Below are 20392 nucleotides of genomic sequence, written 5' to 3'. Positions count from 1 at the left end.
GGACACTGGGGTTGACAGGGTTGGGGGGACTGTAGTGGGGATGGGGGACACTGGGGTTGACAAGGATGGGGAGACCATCAGCGGGGTTGGGGCAGGGGAAAGGCTCCACCCAAGAGGCAGAGACTTTGCAGAGAGCAAAGGAAGGTGCAGGGACAGCGTGGTCTGGGCCTGACTGTCCTGAGGGAGCCCGGAAGTGTCTGGAGACCCACTCATCGCACCTGGCTGATGGGTCTTGCTATTTTCAGAGCCTCGACTTCAGTGTGGACGAGAAGGTGAACCTTCTGGAGCTGGCCTGGGCCCTTGAGAATGAGCTCATGATGGTGGGCGGTGCCACTCAGCAGGCAGCCTTGGCCTGCTACCGCCAGGAGCTGAGCTTCCGCCAGTAAGAGCCCTGATGGGGAGGGTGTGTGGGTGCCACTGGCTAGACTGGCCTCCTTGCCCCCGGATTCGGGCACCCAGCAGGAGGAGAAAGAAGGATGCTTCGAACACAGTCACAAAGCGCAGCACGGCAGTTGGGCCAAGAACACAAACCATTGTAATTGGGTTTGGCTCTGGGTTTGGCTGGCTTTTCAGGCCGTCCGTCTGCTGAGCAGTTTGGCACAAAGATTGGTTTTCGTGTGTTTATTGATTTTCTGAAGCTACAGAAAAGGCTGGCAGAAATCCCAACCTCGATCCTCAAGACTTTGCATCTCATTAGGTACCAACAGATGAGCCTTCTGTCAGGCAGTTCGGCAAAGGGGACCAGAGAAAGACTGTGCTTTGGGACAGGGATGCCTCTTCAGTGGGAGAAACGGGCACCAGGATAGCTGGTGCCAGAGATGGTTTGCACAGAGCCTTGGGCGGGACCCAGGGTGACCAGACAGGGACAGGGCCACATACGGGAGTCTCCTCTGTTCTGGGCAACTCCCTGCACAGTCACTCTGATGCCAGGCTGCAGGTGGCAGGGCTGTGGCCAGGCAGGATAATGGGTGGCCAGCCTCCTCCCCTTCATGCATCCAGTCCCAGGTTAGGTGCTAGGGACCCCTGGGGCCTGAGGCCCAGCTGCAGGCAAGAGGGAGCGTAGATAAATTCCTACCTGTCCTGAGGCCATCTGGAGGGGTGGCACGCTGCACGTTCTAGGCTCAGACCTCCTGGTTCAGAAACCTGCTAGAAACCCCTTTGCCAGGCAGTTGGCCTGTCACTGTATGTGCTTCTGTAAACCGGGCACAGTAACTATAGAAACGGCCCTGGGAGGAGGTGGGTCAGAGCCCAGCGCTGGCCGCTGCTCGGCGCCGTTAGCCCAGCTGTGTTTGTTCCTGCAGACGGGCTTTCTGGGCCCAGAGCGGTGTCCCCTTTGACCCCGCCTCCTTCACGCAGGGGGCAGGTGGAGCAGATGGCCAGGGAGCGAGACAAGGCAAGGCAGGACCTGGAGAAGGCAGAGCAGAGGCACCTGGAGTTTGTGAAGGAGACGGACGACCTCCACTCTGCCCTGGAGCAGCTCGCAGAGGAGAAGGTCAGGTAGGTCCCGCCGGGGTCCCCGGCCGAGGGTGGGCAGTGGACGCGGGCGGCCACCAGCTGAGGCCCTGCTGTCTCACCTGAACCCAGCACTCTGCTGACGTCCTTCCTTGAGGGAAGACAGTGCATTTTAAGAAGCAGTCTTGCCCTTCGTTTGGGAGCATGGCGTCTGGCCGAGTGCCTGTGACGACCGTCTGCAGGGGAAAGTGCTCTGCTGGCCTCACTCTCTGCTCCATCTGTCGGGGTCTGTCCCACTCAAGCTGAGTCTTCTGTCCGTGCCTGTGATCAGCGAGACGGGTGGACGTTTTGAGAGGACCGGAGAATGGCTTTGCAGCCTGTTGGTTCTGCAGGAGGGAGGCCGGGGCCCAAAACCGCACACCGGGCATCTCCCATTGGGTGGCCTGAGTGGACTCCTGGTGAGCTGGCCGGGATGGTGGTGGACAAACCAGAGGAAAGAATTTCTGACCTTTTTGAAAGCCTTTCCCCCTCTCCTGAGGCGCCACCCGCCTCCCGGTAGCTCTTTACCGCAGCTGGGCTCTGCTGCATCCCTGACGTGGGCGGACGTGGGGCTGTGTCCTGAGGCGAGGCCTGGGGACGCGGGGTCCTTGGGGCTCCCTGCTCTGGAGCAGCCTGACCCGCACACGTCCTTCCTCTGTGGCCTGTGCTGCCCCCCACCCCAGCGCCCACAAGCTTAAGTGTGGACGATTTTAGACGATCGGTCAGGGAGCTGAGAACTGATTTGCGTTGGTCTTGGCCCGGTCGGCCTGACTCTCCCAACCACCCAGAAGGGACTCAGGGAAGTTCTCTCTGGGTCAGAGAACCAGCGACTCCAAGGCCGTATCTCAGTCCAAGAATCTGGTGGGGGAACACATGAGGCCTCGAGGGCCACGCGAGTGTTTGGATTTTGCCCAGTGAGCAATGGGGCATCATTGATACGTTTTTAGAAATAGTTTTTGTGGTTGTGTTAGGTTGTTTTTATTACAAAAGTAATAAATGATACATGTTCATTGTAGAAAACTTAAAAAATACAAGTAGGAACTTCCTCAGTGGTCCAGGGGTTAAGAATCTGCCTTCTAATGCAGGGGATGCAGGTTCGATCCCTAGTCGGGGAACTAAGATCCCACGTGCCGCAGGGCAACTAAGCCCTTGTGCCGCAACGAAGAGCCCGCATGCGGCAACTAAGACCCAATGCAGCCATAAATAAATAGATAATTAAAAAGAAAGAAAATACCAAGTGAAAGGAAAAATAAAAGCAAAAGTCTCACGTCCACAGAGGTTATCACTCCTAACATTTGTTGTGAGTCCCTCGCTTTTCCATGCACGTGATTACTTACAGAATGGTGTTGTGTTGCATATACTTTCTGACGGCCACAGAGCACCCGTGATGTGGGTCTGTTCTGCTGTATTTTACTGCACCTTTCCCCTTTAAAGAGTGGAGTGATATGATCAAATTTGTATTTGTAAAATTAGCCCCGAGATTTGTGGACTGTTAGATTAATCACACTCGTCAAACCTTTTCCCTAAGTGATGGCTGCCCCCCTTCCCCTCATGCCCCCGCCTCGAAGCTCTGGGGTGAGATTGAGGGAGGCCGAGCCCAGTATTTCTCATGCTCGATTGTTGACGTGGCCAAGCTCTGCCGAAGAGTTTCATTCGTCTTCAATCTAGATAGACTGGGTCTGAGAATCCTGTTAAGCAGCTGTTTTAGTGATAAAGCTAAGATCTAGCACTGTTTTCCCTGCTGATAGAAATGGTTATTGCGGGGACTTCCCTGGCGGTCCAGTGGTTACGACTCCGTGCTTCCACTGCAGGGGGCACAGGTCCGATCCCTGGTTGGGGAACTAAAGTCCTGCATGCTGCAAAGAAATGGTTATTGCAAACGACCACAGCAGAGTCTGAGGGGAAGGGCCTCCGCACCTTTCTCTGGCTGCTTTGGGATTCGCCACGTACTGGTTTTCTGATGCCTGTGTCCTCGTGACAGAGGCGGGCCTCTGTGCGCATTTGGTCACCGAAGGCTTTGGTGCCGCCTTTATTTATTGATTCATTTTTTCACGATGTGGAGGAGGTTGAATGGCCGAGGAGCGTCAGAGACCTACCCAGAGGTCACCCGCTAGCTCACCCCAGAGGCCAAGGGACCCGCTGGCTCACCTTGTCTGTGTGGGGTCACCTCCACCAGCCCCGAGGAGGGATTTAAGGAGGCCCCGCATCCTTAAATGGTACAGCATCTGCAGCTCTCTCGTCTGCCAGGGTGGACAAACGAGTCCCAGACGCTGTGGCCGAGTGCTCCGGCGAGAGACCCCGGGGAGGGAGAGGCCCAGGTGGCGCCCCTCAGGAGCCCGACGAACCACGTACCATGTGCCTTGCAGACGCCTGGAGCAGGGGTACAGGGAGAGGCTGAGTCTCCTGCGGTCCGAGGTGGAGGTGGAGCGCGAGCTGTCCTGGGAGCAGGCCCGGCGGCAGAGGGCTGCGCTGGAGGAGGACCTGCAGCGCCTTCGGGCTGAGGAGGCCAGCCTCCGCCAGAAGCTGAGCCTGGCCCTGAAGGTAGAGGTGTACGGGGGTCGGAGGGGTGCCTCCCACCCAAAAAGACGGAGGCGAGGTTGCCTAAGGGTCCATCCTCCACACCCACACCTCCCTGGTCCAGGATTAAACCCTCCCCGTGGTGCTGGGGGTTTCACACTAAAGAACATTTCCTGCAGCCATGGAAAGAGCCCATTTCTCAGCCAAAGCAGAAAGCGTCCTGGCTTTTCTGGGAGACACATGGTCCCTCATCTCCAGCCATGTGGGCAGCAGGATGGGGGACCCGAGGGCCTCTAGGTCAGCGGCTGCAGCCACCTCTGCTGCACCCCTGGGACCAGAGCACCAGTGGGGTCAGCAAAAGACAAAAGCATCAGCCTGCGCCCCCAGCCCTGGAGCAGACGCAGTCTTCTGGACTGTGGAGAGCACCCCACGACCGGCACCCACCCTGCATTTGCTTCCAGTGAGGTGTCCCCGGCCCCCCTTTCCTCCTCCTTCCCTAACTTGGGGCTGTGGGCTCTGTCCGCACCTGCCCTGCCCCCCTCGCCTCCGTCCCCCTGGAGGACAGGCTGGACATATGCCTTCTTTTTGGTTCCCGTGTCTGAGGACACTGCCTTGCTCCTGGTGGACACCTGGGCCGTCGTGGTACAGCTTTCAATTTGTTTTTTAGAAGACGGCTCGGGAAGGGTTGTCCGAGAGCTTGGGTGGGTGGAAGAAGTCGAGGCAGTGGGAAAGGGGGAGTATCCCCAAGGGCTCCGTGGGGTCCACCTTCCCTGCTCATGAGCCCTGCCTCTCGCTCGGAGGGGGCAGCCCTTCCACACAGCTCCCTCCTCCGTCCCCAAAGCCGGCCAACCGCTGGCCTGTGTCTTGTAGGAAAACAGTCGACTGCAGAAGGAGATGATTGAAGTCGTGGAGAAGCTCGCAGAGTCGGAGAAGCTGGTCCTGAAGCTGCAGAATGATCTGGAGTTTGTGTTGAAGGACAAGGTGGGTCCTCTGCTGATTCTGAGTCTCCAGAGGGGCGCCCCTGGGCGCCGGGTAAAGGGCGTCAGGGTCTTGACGAAGAATACACAGGCGATGGAATTTAGGTTTTTTCTCCTAAAATTCTATAATGGAGAGAAAATTATCACGGGTACTTTCCCTGTGTTTTCCTCCACTTCATGCAGTACAGGGGTGCTGGTGACGCCCGGGTGATGCCCTGCACGTTGGCCTTTTAGTGACAAAGCCTGGAGCAGTCAGCACCCTCTGCACAGACCCCAGTGACAGGGTCTTGGTGGTGGTGGGCACGGAGGAGAGGTTAGAGGCGCCCCAGCTGGCCCTTACCATCACCTTCAGAGGAGGAGGGGAGGGGAGGTGCAGGGTCCAGGCAGGGGGCCTCCCAGGTGGCCAAGGCAGGAAGGCAGCCCAGGCTCCAGGTGGGAGCATGGCCGCCTTCCATAAATTCCAAACATCCTTCTGCCCTGAGACCTTTTAGACAAGGGGAGGGGAGGAAGAGGAGGAATGGGCAGCTGTACCTGCAGATGCTAATAAGCCTGGTGGGGACAGCGTCTGGGGGTGACAACACACCCTCTACCTGGCCTCAGGTCCCGGCCCTCATTTTCCTGCCTGCGTCTGGCTTTCAGCTCGAGCCACAGAGCACGGAGCTCCTGACCCAGGAGGAGCGGTTCTCAGAGGTCCTGAAGGAGTACAAGCTTAAGTGCCGGGTATGTGGCCCCCTGCCTGCGGGGTCGTCAGGATCTGTCCGCTCAGACCCGGGTGGGCCCTCCCACCCCCTGGCCTCCACGTGGAGGGTGGTCCAGCCCGGGTCCACAGGAGCATCCCTGTATGAGCAGAGCAGGCAGAGCCTCTGATCTCGGCCTGCCTTCCGCCAATGGGGTCCTCCGAGCCTCGTGTTCTGAAAGGAGACGGGTGGGACTTGCCTGCTCAGCACATGTGCCCAGCCCCACGCGGGCTGCCCAGGTGGTGAGATGGCCCCTGTCCTAAGTCCCCCTCTGTGTGTCCCGGCACCATGTAGGGCTTCATCTTGTCTCTGTGGTTGAGTGTTTGCATTTCCTGGGCCAAATCTACCAACGTGAGCCCACTCGGCTGGCGCTGCCGCTATGCAGAAGAGGGCGTAGGTGGTGAACAATGTCAGTGCTGGGGAAACAGATCATAACCCGTTACTCTCTCGAGATTACCGAGGACTCCAGCAGATAGAACATTATCATTTGGAGTTAGGGGTCTAGTATCCGTTTGCCTCTTAATGATTTCCCTCCCAATTAATGTTAAGAACTGTCTTTCTGCACACGATGCTTTGGCCACACCAGAGGATAAAGGTGAGCCTGTGCTGGTCTGCAGTGTGACGTGACCCTTACCTCCCGCCCTCCACATCCTGAATCCCATGTGCGCCTGCGTGTGGTCAGCTCTTACCGTCCTCGGGTGCCCGAGTGGTGTGTGTGGTGTGTGGTTAGGGGATGTGGTGCAGCTGGAATGTGCCGCTTGACTTTCTGAAAGGAACTCTCTTTCCTGCTGTGTTTTCTTTCTCACTTTGAGCACCTGTAACTAACCATCCATTAATACATTGCTTTAGTGCACCTGAATTTTTTCAAACAAATGTAACTGCCTTCATTTTTTCACATGACTCTGTCACTTAACAGCTGCTGCTGATTTCACTTTTGGTTCTCAAAATTTTACTTTTTGAAATATCAGCAGGAATATTTTACATTTTAGTGCTAAGCTACTTATTTAGAAATTTGCCCTCTCTATTTTTGGGGATATTTTAGGCTGTTTCAAACTAACAGAGCATTAAAAAAGCGTTTTATTTGAAAGTAATTTCTAATACATGAAGTTACAAAAGTGAAACTAGTCTGGGGAACACCTGGATGCCTCTGCCCCAGTCCACCGGCTGTGTACGTTTCACCGTGTGCATGTGGACGCGCACGTGTACATCGGAGGTGAGTCAGGCGATCACGACCCTCCACCCCGAACTGGTCCATGCACTTCCTGAGAGCAGGCCGACCCTTCAACCTCAAAGTGCTGTTCAGGTGCCCAACGTTGATGTTACATGTTCAGGAATTTTGCTGGCTTCTTGTTAAACCTTTGATGGGGGAGTTATTTACACCAAGAAATGTGCAGAAGCTACAAGCTGGGCTTCTCTTCCTAGAGAGCCAGCTTCCCAACACCTCCTGGGTAGCTGAGGTTACTTAGTAACTTCACAGTTTCCACCAACACAGTCCTTTAACCTGCTTGTTGTGTTTCAGTTTTGTTAGTCCACCTAACAATGTTCTTTTTTGTTTTTAGCTGTGTTGCTTGGCTTGCGGGATCTTAGTTCCCTGGCCAGGGATCAAACCTGGGTCCCCAGCAGTGGAAGCTCGGAGACCTAACCACTGGACCGCCAGGGAATTCCCCTAACAATGTTCTTTAGAGCATCTTCCTCCAGTGCAGGACCCAGTCTAGGGCCAGGGCCAGAGTCTGATGTCCTCTAATCTGGAACATTCTTAGTCCATTCAGGTGGCTGTAACAAAGATACCATAGACTGGGGAGCTTATAAGCCACAGAGATTTAGTTCCTTTGTTCTGGAGGCTGGTGGGTCTGAGACCAAGGTGCTGACAGATTCGGTGTCTGGTGAGGCCTCTGTTCTGGGTTGCAGGTGGCCGGCTGTCTTCTCACTGTGTCCTTCTGTGAAGGGGCGAGGGAGTTCTCTGGGGGCTGTTTTATTAGAGCACAAACCCCGTCATGGGGCTCCATCCTCCTGACCTGATCTCCTCCCAAAAGCCTCACCTCCAGGGGGCTTCCCTGGTGGCGCAGTGGTTGAGAGTCCGCCTGCCGATGCAGGGGACACGGGTTCGTGCCCCGGTCCAGGAAGATCCCACATGCCGCGGAGCGGCTGGGCCTGTGAGCCATGGCCGCTGAGCCTGCGCATCCGGAGCCTGTGCTCCACAATGGGAGAGGCCACAACAGTGAGAGGCCCACGTACGGCAAAAAAAAAAAAAAAAAAAAAGGCCTCACCTCCAAATACCATGACACTGGGGATCAGGATTTAACATATGAATCTGGGGAGACACACTGTCTGTAGCACATTCCCACAGCCTTTCTTTGTCCTTCACGTGGAGATTTTTGAAGAATACAGTCTCTCCTTCCTTTTCAATAGAAACGTTCTCATTTTGTGTTTTCGTGATACTTCCTTTGGATTAAATTGAGGTTATGCCTTCTCAGCTGCACAATGTAGGTGATGTTAATTTTGATCACCTGGTCTCAGTGTGGGGTGACACTTTAAGACCACGCAGATGTCCTGCTCTTCATCAGAAGTTTCACTAGATTTAGGATCAGTGAGTGATTCCTGCCAACTCCCGTCTTTGCCACAATGGTTGTTGCAAAAGGATGGTTTTCCATCATCCACTCCACATCTGTCAGTTGGCACTTGGCATCTGCCATCAGGCAGAGAAGTCCTGTCTATCTATCTGTGTATCTGGTTGGTATGGGCTCAGGAATCGCCATTCTCATCAGTGGTTTGTATTGATAATTCGTTACTATGTCGAATTACTTTGGTGCTCAAGTCATGTGAGATTTGGCCAGTGGGAGTGTCTTCCGGCCGGCAGCCGTGACCTTGTGACTTGTCACTGTCGTGTTTTGTTAAGTTGTTCCATACTTTCTAGCACAGTGAGATGCTCCAGACTCCTCTTATGCTTCCCCTGCCCTTGCGCTGGAATCAGCTATTTCTCCAATGAGTCCTGGCTCCTAACTGGAGAGAATGGCTTTAGAGACCAAGATCTGCGTGCTGCGTGTGCTCAGCCTCCTGGGGGCGCTGCCTCGGGCCTAGGGTGTTTCTTATCATCAGTCTCCAGAGTAGAGACGACCTTGAACCTCCCTGCTGTGTGTCACCCATCTTTCCAAAGTCACTGTTTGACATTTCCCCATGCTTGTAAGCAGGATATTTGCTAGCACAGAAACCATGTTTTCCCTTGTTGCCGAGTTCCCTTCCTATTCAACTACTGTCTCAGCTTTTTTTTTTTTTTCTTTCTTTCTTTCTTTCAGCTGTCAGCCTCAGTTTTCTGGGGCAAGGCTGACTTTGGTAAAGGGGAGTGTAAGGACTTCCCTGGTGGTCTGGTGATTAAGACTCCACACTTCCAATGCAGGGGCATGGGTTCCATCCCTGGTTGGGGAACTACGATACATGCCACGAGGTGCAGCCAAAAAAAAAAGATTTAAAAAAGTTGGGGGAAGTGTAAAATGTTAATCGCTTCCTCCTTAGGGGTTCTCTGTGGTTTCATATTTTCACTGTTCCCTCGGGTGGACACCATAATGGAGTAGCTTGTCCTTGGTCAGAAGTGCCAGATACAGATTTTCTCTTTACCCATTTCCACCCTGTTACGTGCTGCATGTGTGTGTCCCCATAAATCCATATGTTGAAGCCTGTTCCCTCAGTTGTGGTGGTGTTCAAAGGTGGGGCCTTTGGGAGGCAATTAGGTCATGAGGGTGGAGCTCCATGAAGGGGATTAGTGCCCTTATAAAGGGACACCAGAGAGCTCCCCCATCCCCTCCACTAAGTGAGGACATGGGAACAGATGGCCGTCTATGAACCGGGAAGCTCCCACCAGACACTGAATCTGCAGGCACCTCAGTCATGGACTTCTAGCCTCCAGAATTGTGAGAAGTAAGTTTCTGTTGTTTATAAACTCACCATCTGTGGAATTTTGTTACAATAGCCCGGATGGACTGAGACACCAGCCCTGACAGACGTCCCCTCCACTGCCTGTGCCTGGGTGGTCAGCCCCTCTGTGTGTGCTGACTCAGCGCGGCCCGGCTCCCCAGCTGGTCTGCCGCCTCCACCTTCCTCTCCGATGCTTTCGATGCTTTCCAAGCTGTTGTTGAAATCCCACCCTCCCCTGCTTCCTTGCTGAGCTCGCTTCTCCCGCTAACGAGAAGAGAAGCCTCAACAGGTCCAGAGCCCTCAGAGCCTTAGCGCTACAGTGTGTGCAGTGGACGTGCTGCCTTTCCTGGCTAGCACAGTAACACCCTATGACCCTGTGACCACCCTGGGCATCCACAGGCACCCCCAAGTTCACATGCAGCCCACATGAAAACAGGCACCCTGGCTCCCAGCCCTGGGACACCCGCTGGGTAGACTGTCTGGGACCCAGGACAGCACATGTCACCCTCATGGGTTAGAACCGACAGTGGTGCCTGAGAGCAGAGAAGTCTGTGCCCAGCATGGCACCTAAGGACCTGTTTTCTGGCGCTGCTGAATTTGTGGGACGTGCATGTGCTCTTAAAATACCCATCTGAGGGGCAGAAAGAACCACCGAGGGGGGAGGACATTGGGTAGAAATGATTCTGTCAGTGTTTCCTGCCAGGTCAGCACTGTCAGTAAAAACACCAGTCACGTGTAATTTCAGGTTTTCCAGGAGTCACATAAAAAAAGGAAAGGAATAGGTGACATTCATCATTTTAATTACATTTTATTCCCTGTATTACATCCACAGTGTCATTATTTCAACATATAATCAATATAAACATATTTTAAATGAGATATTTTACATCCCTTTTTGGGAATCTGGTGTTTAAGATCGGTGTAGAGTTTATGCTACACACACCTCAATCCAGACTGACCACACCTGACATGCTCAGTAGCTGGCGTGGCAACATCGTGGGGTAGAGGGGCCGGGGGTGCCCACACCTGCCGCCCCGCAGGTCTACCCCACGGCTCCCACATCCCGGCCCTGCCCTTTCCCCCAGGAAGGAGCTGCTCCCTCCATGGGGAAACTGTGTATTTGCCCAGGAGTTTCTGAAGGACTGATCCTAGTAAATCTGTGCTTCTGTGCTTCTTCTGAGATCTGCAGGGCCTGTCCCTTCTCCCACACGCCTAGAACTGCCGATGAAAGGCTCCTTCTCCAAGGGCGGATGCAGAGACAAACCAGGCACTGGCCACCGGGGAGTTCAGGAAGATGAGTTTTATTTGACAAGAGCTGCCTGGAGAAGAAACTCAAATAGATTAAAAAATCAGAGAGGAGCAGGCCTCCCTGGCAGTCCAGTGGTTAGGACTCTGTGCCCCCAATGCAGGGGGCAGGGGTTCAGTCCCTAGTCCGGGAACTAAGATCCTGCATGCCATGGGGCGCGGCCAAAAAAAAAAAAAAGAAAAAAAATCAGGGAGGGAGGTGGGGCCTTGAGGGCATGCCATGGCCTTGGCTGGTCTGGCTTCCCCCAGAGCCAGTTTCCCGGGAGGAGAAGCCGGGCGGAAGCTGCATCACGCGTGCTGTCCTCCAGGTGGGGCGGCCACAGCCCACCCGGGGTTGGGGGGAAGAGTGCGTGGACCCAAAGCCATGTGGCCATGGTGCCGGCTTTGGGGCCACCTGGGAAGGTGGGATGTGAACGCTACCCTTTCTGGCCTTTTGAAAGTCAGGTGACCAGATGTGCTTGTTCAGGTATATTTCATTCGTGGGTGGACAAATTACGCTTGTTACAAACGAGACGCTTCCTCTTTTTTTTTTTTTTTCCTCTGCACTGTGTAGCTTGCGGGATCTTAGTTCCCTGACCAGGGATCGAACCCGGGCCCCAGCAGTGAGAGCACCGAGTCCTAACCGCTGGACCTCCAGGGAATTCCCAGAGACTCTTCCTCTTAAGCCTTCACGCCCCCAAGTGTCCTCTTCCCCTTATGTGCGTGCTTACCCAACCACCTGTGGTTTCTCTGTATTTTCTCCATTTCTCACTTTCACTGCACTTTTTTCCCCTGAGTCCCTTCCTTGTATCCCGTGATGGAAGGTGGTACTGGGCATAAGATGTCGCGAAGTGACCCCTGCTCCCGTGTCGCTCACGGAGCAGTTAGGTGCCTGGGCACAGCTTCAGTGCCCCGTCTGCCCTGCTGAGCTGGGGCTGACTCCTGGGCCCAGTGGCCACAGTGGCTGGAGGAAGGGTCTGGCTCTGCCCACAGGACCTGCAGGACTGCAACGACGAGCTGCAGGCTGCACTGGAAGGCCTGCGGGCACAGCTGCCCCCGAGTCGGCACGGCCAGCTGCCCCCGGGACACGGCCCGGCAGGTAGGAGCCCGGTGTTTTGAGGTGGTGGGTCGTGTGCTCCTTCCCGGGGCGGGGAGGGGGGGGGCGTGGGGCTGGCCAGCTGCACAGGTGGTCACAAGCCCTTCCGACCTCTTGTGTGGGAGAAGGGGCCTACCTGAGGCCAGGGTTCTGTGTGACCCCCAGAGCCCCAAGGGAGATGGAGGAGGATGAGGGGTCTACCATTTGGGTAGAAGCAAGTGGTGAAGGTTATGAGGACCTTGCCGTGACCTCAGGGCAGGCATGTCCCAGGGAGCCTCCTGGGTCCCGGGGAGGGGGGCAGAGTTGGTGATCAAAGGAGATGCTCCACACAGACGGTCCTCTGGGGGAGGGGAGGAGAGAGGAGGCTGCGGGGACAGGGGACAGGCTGGTCTCGGGTCTGTGACGGCTCGTACAAGGCAGGTGCTAAACCGTGTGGACCGAGGCCGGCGGGCCGCCGTGGAAGGGGTCTGAGATGGGGCGGGGCCATGGCGCCTGGGAAGGGCCCTTCCACCTGCTGCGTGCAGAGCCGACGCCAAAGACGTCACTCGGAAAAACCAGGCTCCTGCCTCCCAGCCGGGAGGTCTCGACAGGCTGCGAGCACCGAGAGGTTAATGTTCTTGGCTCCTTCTAGAGACGGGGCTGGAGGTTCTGAGGCCACAGCTGTCCTTGAGGAGGACGGGGTTTGCGCCCACCCTGGCAGCTGGGCGGGACGGGCACTACAGGTTCACGTGCTCCAGGCTTCACGCCCCTTGCTGCGTGGGAACCACCACGACAGCCCCGGCCCAGCAGCCCGACCGCCTCTGTGGTCACATGTCACGCAGACGCAGCCCCAGAGGACGTGTCGCTCTCATCTGTAACCCTGAGAGCATTGGGCTCCCGTATTGTCCTAAAGCTGTTACTTAAAACAGGAAAGTCAACATGGGAGCCTCCAAGGGAAACCGAGTGGGGTCTTCTGTGCACCTGGGCCCAAAGGGAGCCCCTCACCTGCAGCTGCGTTAGTGGAGCTGATGGCTGTCGAGACCCACAGCCCCGCTGCCCTCAGCCCCGAGGTGTTGGCATGTGGCTGGTGAGCTGGTATCATCTGATCCCCAGATGAGTGTCTGGTGCCAGTGTGGCCATGGGGAAGGGGGTTATTGTCACCTCCTCTGTCCCTGGAGGGGACTGAGCTGCACAGAGCATGTGACCCTTGTCGAGAGCCACGATCCGTAACGCAGGGAGCAGAGAGACGGGGTCTGTGCCCAGGGTGCCGTGTCCAGAAGCCTCTGAGGTGTGGCACCAAAGGCAGCCCCAAGCTTCGTGTTGGCACTGATACGACCAGAGCGCTCTCCCAGCTGGAGCATTTTCTCTTACACTTTCCCCCGTCGTCTGACCGTAGAGCTTCTCTTGGCCCCTTCAAAGGAGGAGGGACAGTCAGGACAGCAGAGTTGTGGTGGCGGGGGCCATGTGGGTTGTGGAGTCTGGGCCGGCAGTGCATCCAGCTGGGGCCACTCCTGACGGGCGCCACTTGGCCAGACCCAGGTGGCGGCTTCCAGTTGTCAGGGCAACGGGATGCTCTTTCCTGAGATACTTACTCTGAGTTCTCTCAGGATGTCATTGAGCCTGTCACTCTTTTTCGTGGAAAACAACTTGGGCGAGAGGTCAGGGTGTGTCTGCTCCCTTCACTTTCTGGCCCGTGGACCAGCAGTGGCGGTCACACGCACATTCTGAGTCAAGCCCTGGGTGTGCCCCCCAACACGCACAACGTGGGGGGCCGCTGGGCCCAGGAGGGCTGGCCGCGCTTGTGGGTTCACAGGCGCCCTTTGGGGGCGAGCTGTAAGGACGGGTGATGTTGCCAGTGGGGAGGGTCTTCTGGGCCGGGTGTAGCTCACACCCTCTTCCTACAGTCTGTCAGAGCCTCCACAAGTGCTGAGTTTGCCTGACTTTTTGTTAAGACCCCCACTCCCATGATTTGTGTGATGTAATAGAAAGTAGGGAGGGCCTCTGAGAAAAGGAGGAAGGCGAAATAAAGAATGAAGACAGAGCTTCGTCATGGCTCATCCTAAAGCACTGTCTGTGCTGTGGTCACTTTTTCCCGTTGTCCCCATCCCTGTGTGTGCCTGCCACGGTCAAGGGGGCAGGACGTGTACCCCATGTGGCATCTTTCAGGGAATTCAAGGGCCTGACAAATCTGGCAGGGAGCCTCCTCGCCATTCATACCTTTGAGTGATCTGCGTTCTGGCAAAGACTCGAAATGCTGGTTTGTAAAGATGCCAGCTTTGAGAACTCGGTGCAACGGATGGTCCATGGCCCATGTCCTCTTACTGCCAGCGTTGCATTCCTCTTGCGGAAAGTGCCCGCGGAAGGCTGTGCTTCGGCCAGATGTCGGCTTGGAGGTTGGATCAGACCCCGCAGCGTCCTGGGCAAGACAAAAACGGAAGTGTCTTCTTGTTGCAGGCATTGTCACGTTTGTGGGTGATTCCGTCCCAGTGAGTATAGAGACGGAGATAATGTTGGAGCAGGTGAAGGAACGTTACAAAGACCTCGAGATCCAGCTGGAGACCAAGGTCAGGGGGGCTGAGGGAGGCCGGAGGGGTCAAGGAGCTTCCTGCTGCTGGGACGCTTCTGCGCACACGTCTGCCCCATAGTGAGCGCGCTCAGGGGGACGGAGGTTTGCAGGGAAATGTGCGTGACATTGATGTTCTGCCTCACACCTGCTTCGGAAGCAGGCAGGACAGAAGGTATAGCTACTAATGGGAGGGAGCAGGGTCGTGGTATCCCAGCGTCACGAGGGCTGCGCTGAGGCCAGACCTCCCTGCTTACTCTGTGCTGGGGAGTCACAGCTCCCAACTGCGTTCCAGCTGAAGCACCCTGGGACTGCTCTGCGTGCGGGCCTCCCGGGCCACCCTGGCCAGGCCTGTCTTCTTGGGTGAACATGCCTCCAGCTCTGTGACCCAACTGTGGTGGGTTTTGTTGAGGGACGGTACCCACGTCTCGTCAGGTGTCACTGCCAGCGAGGCGGGGCCACCTCTTCCTTGTGGTCCTGCCCCTGGGCTCCTGCTGTGGCCTTGCCCGCCAGGTCTCCAGGGGGTTCAGAGCCACTGCGGCCTCGCGGTAGGCATTGTCCCCCCTCTGCTCTCCTGCTGCTGCTGCTGCCAGGCCCCCAGCCCAGCTCGGCCCCCAGCAGCCTTTCTGCGCCTGCCAGGCCTGCCCCCCTAGGCCGCAGTGAAGGTTACGGGACGTGACAGAAGCAGGCGGCCACACGGGCCCTGGGGAGCCTTTCACAGGCCCCAGCACCTCGTTGAGGCCGGGCCCCCCGCTCTTTGGATGCTGTGCCGGGCAGCCTTGTATCGTCAGGCAGATCATGTTTAGGGGCCCCTGGCTGACATCACTCACGCTTCTTTTCCCAGGTGAATTACTATGAAAGGGAGATGGAGGTGATGAAAAGGGCCTTTGCAGAGGAGAGAAAGGAGCTGGAGCGGGCCTTCAAGCTCGAGGTTGGCGTGCTGCAGGGTCAGAAGGCCGAGCTGGCGACGCTGCACCAGGAGTCGCAGGAGGCTGTCCAAGGCCTGCGGGACCGGCTGCAGCGGGCCGTGGAGCTGGAGCGGGGCCACGCGCGGCAGCTGGCCCAGGAGAGGGACCAGCTGGAGGAGGCGCTGCAGCGGGTCAGGTCCGGCACCACATCCTTTCGGGATTTCGCGTCCAGGGTGTCTTGCTCAGAACCCGAATTTGAAATTGGATTTGGGCAAACGGCTCAGCATCTCAATGGCTGTTACCTGAGGGGTTCTTGTTGGTGCAGACACGTGAGCCCTGAAAGAACAGGCTATTTTACAAAGAGTCTGACTTTTCGGTTTTTTGCGCATGCGGCATGCAGGATCTTAGTTCCCCGACCAGGGATCAAACCCATGCCCCTCCAGTGGAAGCATGGAGTCTTAATCACTGGACCACCAGGGAATTCCCAAACATTCTGACTTCAAAAATACGTATTAACTAGGGCTTAGGCCCTGAAGCCCTTTGCTTTGTAGAATTTTGACTCAGTTTACCTCCTGCCTCTGACTCGCCTGGTAGCAAGGGCAACACGGTCTCCATCGTCTGTCATCTCATGGTCCTTGGGGAGGTGGATAAAAGGCCTAAAAGCCTCCAAATAACAGGAAAGGCCATTAGTCTGGGTCAGTGGGACTGAACCCTAGAACCTGAGAATGGTGATCTGAGTTGTATCCTCTGGCTTCTATTAACTTCTCCATCTTCTGTGGGTTTTCTTTGGTATGTTTAGGTGTGTATTCTTTCACTTTAACTTTTTATTAAAGTGTTATACGCACAAGAAAAATACACACGTGTGTGCAGTTGGAAGAATTGTTGATGAATTGGACATATCTGTGTCCCCAGCACAAGTCCCCCAGGGGTCACTTTTCCAAGTCAGGATAGTGGCAACCCTTGGGGGCTTTGGGGAGCCCCATTTTTTGTTCTGGTTGCTGGTGTACATAAGAATGGAATTGTTGGGTCGTAGGACATAGGTGTGGTTTTCTTTTTACTTATCCTACTTAGAAAACACTGTCTACTGAATGTATAGATTTGTGTCCTATGAAAAACTCTCAGCCATTATTCGTAAACTATTGCTTCTCCCCTCACTGTCCTCTACAACTGGATGTATGATGTTAGGTCTTTTCACTTTTCCTCCATTTCTCTCTATCTATCTATCTATCTATGTGTTTATTTATTTAACATCTTTATTGGAGTATAATTGCTTTACAATGGTGTGTTAGTTTCTGCTTTATAACAAAGTGAATCAGCTATACATATACATATATCCCCATATCTCCTCCCTCTTGCGTCTCCCTCCCACCCTCCCTATCCCACCCCTCTAGGTGGTCACAAAGCACCGAGCTGATCTCCCTGTGCTATGCGGCTGCTTCCCACTAGCTATCTACCTTACATTTGGTAGTGTATATATGTCCATGCCACTCTGTCACTTTGTCCCAGCTTACACTTCCCCCTCCCCATGTCCTCAAGTCCATTCTCTAGAAGGTCTATGTCTTTTTTCCCATCCTGCCCCTAGGTTCTTTATAACCATTTTTTTTTTAGGTTCCATATATACGTGTTAGCGTATGGTATTTGTTTTTCTCTTTCTGACTTACTTCACTCTGTATGACAGACTCTAGGTCCATCCACCTCACTACAGATAACTCAATTTCATTTCTTTTCATGGCTGAGTAATATTCCATTGTATATATGTGCCACATCTTCTTTACCCATTCATCTGTCAGTGGACACTTAGGTTGCTTCCGTGTCCTGGCTGTTGTAAATAGAGCTGCAATGACCATTGTGGTACATGACTCTTTGAATTATGGTTTTCTCAGGGTATATGCCCAGTAGTGGGATTGCTGGGTCATATGGTAGTTCTATTTTTAGTTTTTTAAGGAACCTCCGTACTGTTCTCCATAGTGGCTGTATCAGTTTACATTTCCACCAACAGTGCAAGAGGGTTCCCTTTTCTCCACACCCTCTCCAGCATTTACTGTTTGTAGATTTTTTGATGATGGCCATCCTGACTGGTGTGAGGTGGTACCTCATTGTCGTTTGGATTTGCTTGTCTCTAGTGCTCAGTGATGCTGAGCATCCTTCCTCCTCCATTTCTTAGCCTCTCTTTCATTACCTCCGACTTCTTTTCTGTCTATGGCACATCCTGCCAGTGAGCTTTTCTTTTGACACTGACTTTTTATTTTCCAAAATTCTGTTTAGTTAGTCCTGTCTGATCATTTTTGACAGCTTCTTGTTGCTTGTCCCTTTTAAAATTTCCATCTTTTAGTTAAGTAAACATTTCATAATATTTATCCTTAGTTTGTGTCTGATAATTCCAGTATCTGAGGTTCCTACAGGATCTAATTCTGTTGTTCTGGCTTCTTCTGACTCTCATAGGGGGTCCTTTTCCACATATATTGTGGTGATCTTTGATTGTGAGCTCATGCTTACGTGACGTTTATCTCTGGGAATCCTGGGAGCTGTAGTAGAGGGTGCTCCCTGCAGAAAGCATGTGCTTTGCTTTTGCCAAGAGTTGGGAGCCTCTTAATCTGAGACCACTTTAACCTCTTCCAGGGAACTGGCCCAGTGCATGTATCCACGGTGTGGTTTCCCCACACTGGTGTAGGTGCTGGCCTCAGGGTAACCCCATTTTTGTGTTGCTTAATGCTCATGGCTTTGGTTTCAGCTTCCGGGTTTTTTTTGTTTGGGGACCCCTGGAGGTTTCCATTACCTTCTGTGAGGACATCACACACTAGATGACCAGCTCTGCTCTGGTTATGTGGTGAGTGTGGGCAGCTGGGGTGGAGCAACGCCATCTTATTTGAGGTCCCCGAAGCTGGAGGCAGAATCTCCTGCCAACCACATACACACACACACCTGCCTTGAATCAATTTGTTTTCCATCGTGGAGCCGGAATGACAGTTCAAAACACAGACCTCATTTGTGTCACTCCCCTGCTTGAAATCCTTTGCTGCTTTTAAAATTCCGTTGACTTCTATGTCTTTATTTTTCTCTCTAGTTCCTCATGAGGAAAAGTGAAGTGGTACTTGTGCTTATGAAGGAGATACTTACGCTTGACATTATAAGAATAATACATAAACATATGAGGTCATGTGGCTTTGAGTACTTTTAGATTGAAAAGAAGCTAATGCCAGGTAGAGACCTGTTTAGGGGAATAAATGTCCGCAAGACCAACATGCGTTAAGGATAGACTCTCTGGGCAGCAGGCGTGGGTTTCAGGCTGCCTCCCCGTGATCTTTACTTGTCAGTTGCTCGTGTGTCACACATCGATGGGGTTACCTCCCCAGGGAGACTCTAAGTGCATCGGAAGCCAGGGGGGCTCCGGGCAGACTTGGTCCCGGCAGCCACTGTCGGTACTTGCTTTTCCCCCTGAAGGCTCCATGTTGCATCAGGTCGCCCTCTGTCCACTGAGCCGGGCATCGTCCCAGGCTCCTCCTGGTACTGACCTCAGGGTGTAGGATGGCGGCACTCTTCCCTTGGGATCCGGCCTCCCCAGTCCTTGTGTTCCTCAGCTTTGTGCTGGAGTCCCCTGGGTGGAGGGGGGAGGGGGTGGCCACTCTCCTTGCAGTGACCTCGCGAGGACTCACCCAGCATCTTGCACTGGTGCTAGCCATGGGCGCACTCACATTTCAGTGGAGGTTATAAGATGCAGGAACAGGCCAGCTGTGAACACAAAGATCCAAGGTGCTGAATACACCAGGGAGTTGTTGATTGTGTGGCCGTTTTAGAAGCTAAGAAAGCTTTGTCTTCTATAGCTTATCTCTAGGGAGATGCAAACCAGAGCAGGTTAACACGGGATACAGGAGAGCGAAGGAAGTGGTGTCCTGCGCCCTCATCTAGGGAAGGGGAAGTGTGGCTGCAGGGTCACTGCAAGGCTGGAGTGCGTGGGGGTGACCAGCTTCCGGAGTTCCCACTCTTGATCCTTTCTTGAATTTCTCATGCAGGATCAAGTTGGATAGGCTCTCTGAAGAAAACACGTTTTTGAAAAATGAGCTGACGAGGATCCAGCAAGAGCTTGAAGCTGCAGGAAGGACAGAGGCTGCACAGAGGTAAGGGCCGTCTCCACGGTCCCACCCCGACCCCGGTCCCTGACAGGGCTTGCAGCTGCAGGAAGGACAGAGGCTGCACGGAGGTAAGGGCCATCTCCACGGTCCCACCCCGACCCCAGTCCCTGACAGGGCTCGCTCTTCGCAGAGTAAGCGTAGAAGGCATTGCTGTAGAAAGTGGGACGTGTTCACAGATAACCCGCGTTCCAGGAGAGCCGTGCTGCCCTCTGACCAGCCTTGCCAGGCACAGCGGGGCTCGGGCCTCGTTGCAGATGTCAGCAGCCACCTTCCTTCCTGAGCTCCTCGCTCGCAGAAGTAGGAGGTACCGGGTCAGCACCACCAGCTCCAGCGCAGGCCCGTGTGCCTCTGACGCTGCTCTGCAGGCACTGCTCACCCTGCAGAAGTGCTCATCGTGCTCAGGCTCGGGGGAGGCATCGAGCGTTCTCGTAGGGGCGAGAGATACTCTTGCAGCCTTTCTGGGCGAGTAGAATCTGTTTGTTCTTGTTCTGATAATGGTTTCAGCTGTGCTTTTCTCCGAGGTTCATTCCTGGTCTGTCGATTTCAGTGAGTCAGAGTCAGGGGTCGGGGGTCTGAACACTGAGGCAGGAGCTGTGTGTGTGTGTGTGTGTGTGTGTGTGTGTGTGTGTGTGTCAAAGTCAGGGGTCGGGGGCCTGAGCACTGAGGCAGGAGGTGTGTGCGTGCGTGTGTGTGTGTGTGTGTGTGTGTGTGTGTGAGAGTCAGGGGTCGGGGGTCTGAACACTGAGGCAGGAGCTGTGTGTGTGTGTGTGTGTGTGTGTGTGTGTGTGTGTGTGTCAAAGT

General features: G+C 54.6%; 1 protein-coding gene across 3 annotated transcripts in view; it reads left to right on the top strand.

Moving 5' to 3' along the window:
- Window positions 1–20392, top strand: part of NINL (ninein like) — a 107056-nt gene that overhangs the window by 71237 nt on the left and 15427 nt on the right. For 2 of the 3 annotated variants that reach the window (XM_027118137.1, XM_027118139.1), the window contains 9 exons: window positions 246–382; window positions 1357–1497; window positions 3858–4032; window positions 4879–4989; window positions 5586–5705; window positions 11909–12014; window positions 14445–14554; window positions 15398–15657; window positions 19472–19576. In XM_027118137.1, coding sequence (XP_026973938.1) covers window positions 246–382; window positions 1357–1497; window positions 3858–4032; window positions 4879–4989; window positions 5586–5705; window positions 11909–12014; window positions 14445–14554; window positions 15398–15657; window positions 19472–19576 — 1265 coding nt within the window. The remainder of the gene's footprint in view (window positions 1–245; window positions 383–1356; window positions 1498–3857; window positions 4033–4878; window positions 4990–5585; window positions 5706–11908; window positions 12015–14444; window positions 14555–15397; window positions 15658–19471; window positions 19577–20392) is intronic. The other variant, XM_027118138.1, reaches the window with a different exon arrangement.

The sequence above is a fragment of the Aethalodelphis obliquidens genome, unplaced genomic scaffold (genome assembly GCF_003676395.1).
Source record: "Aethalodelphis obliquidens isolate GAN/ISIS:26980383/991018 unplaced genomic scaffold, ASM367639v1 scaffold18, whole genome shotgun sequence".
Taxonomy (NCBI): Eukaryota; Metazoa; Chordata; class Mammalia; order Artiodactyla; family Delphinidae; genus Aethalodelphis; species Aethalodelphis obliquidens.
Note: the sequence above shows the minus strand (reverse complement) of the source record. Positions and strands in the feature narration are given on the sequence as shown.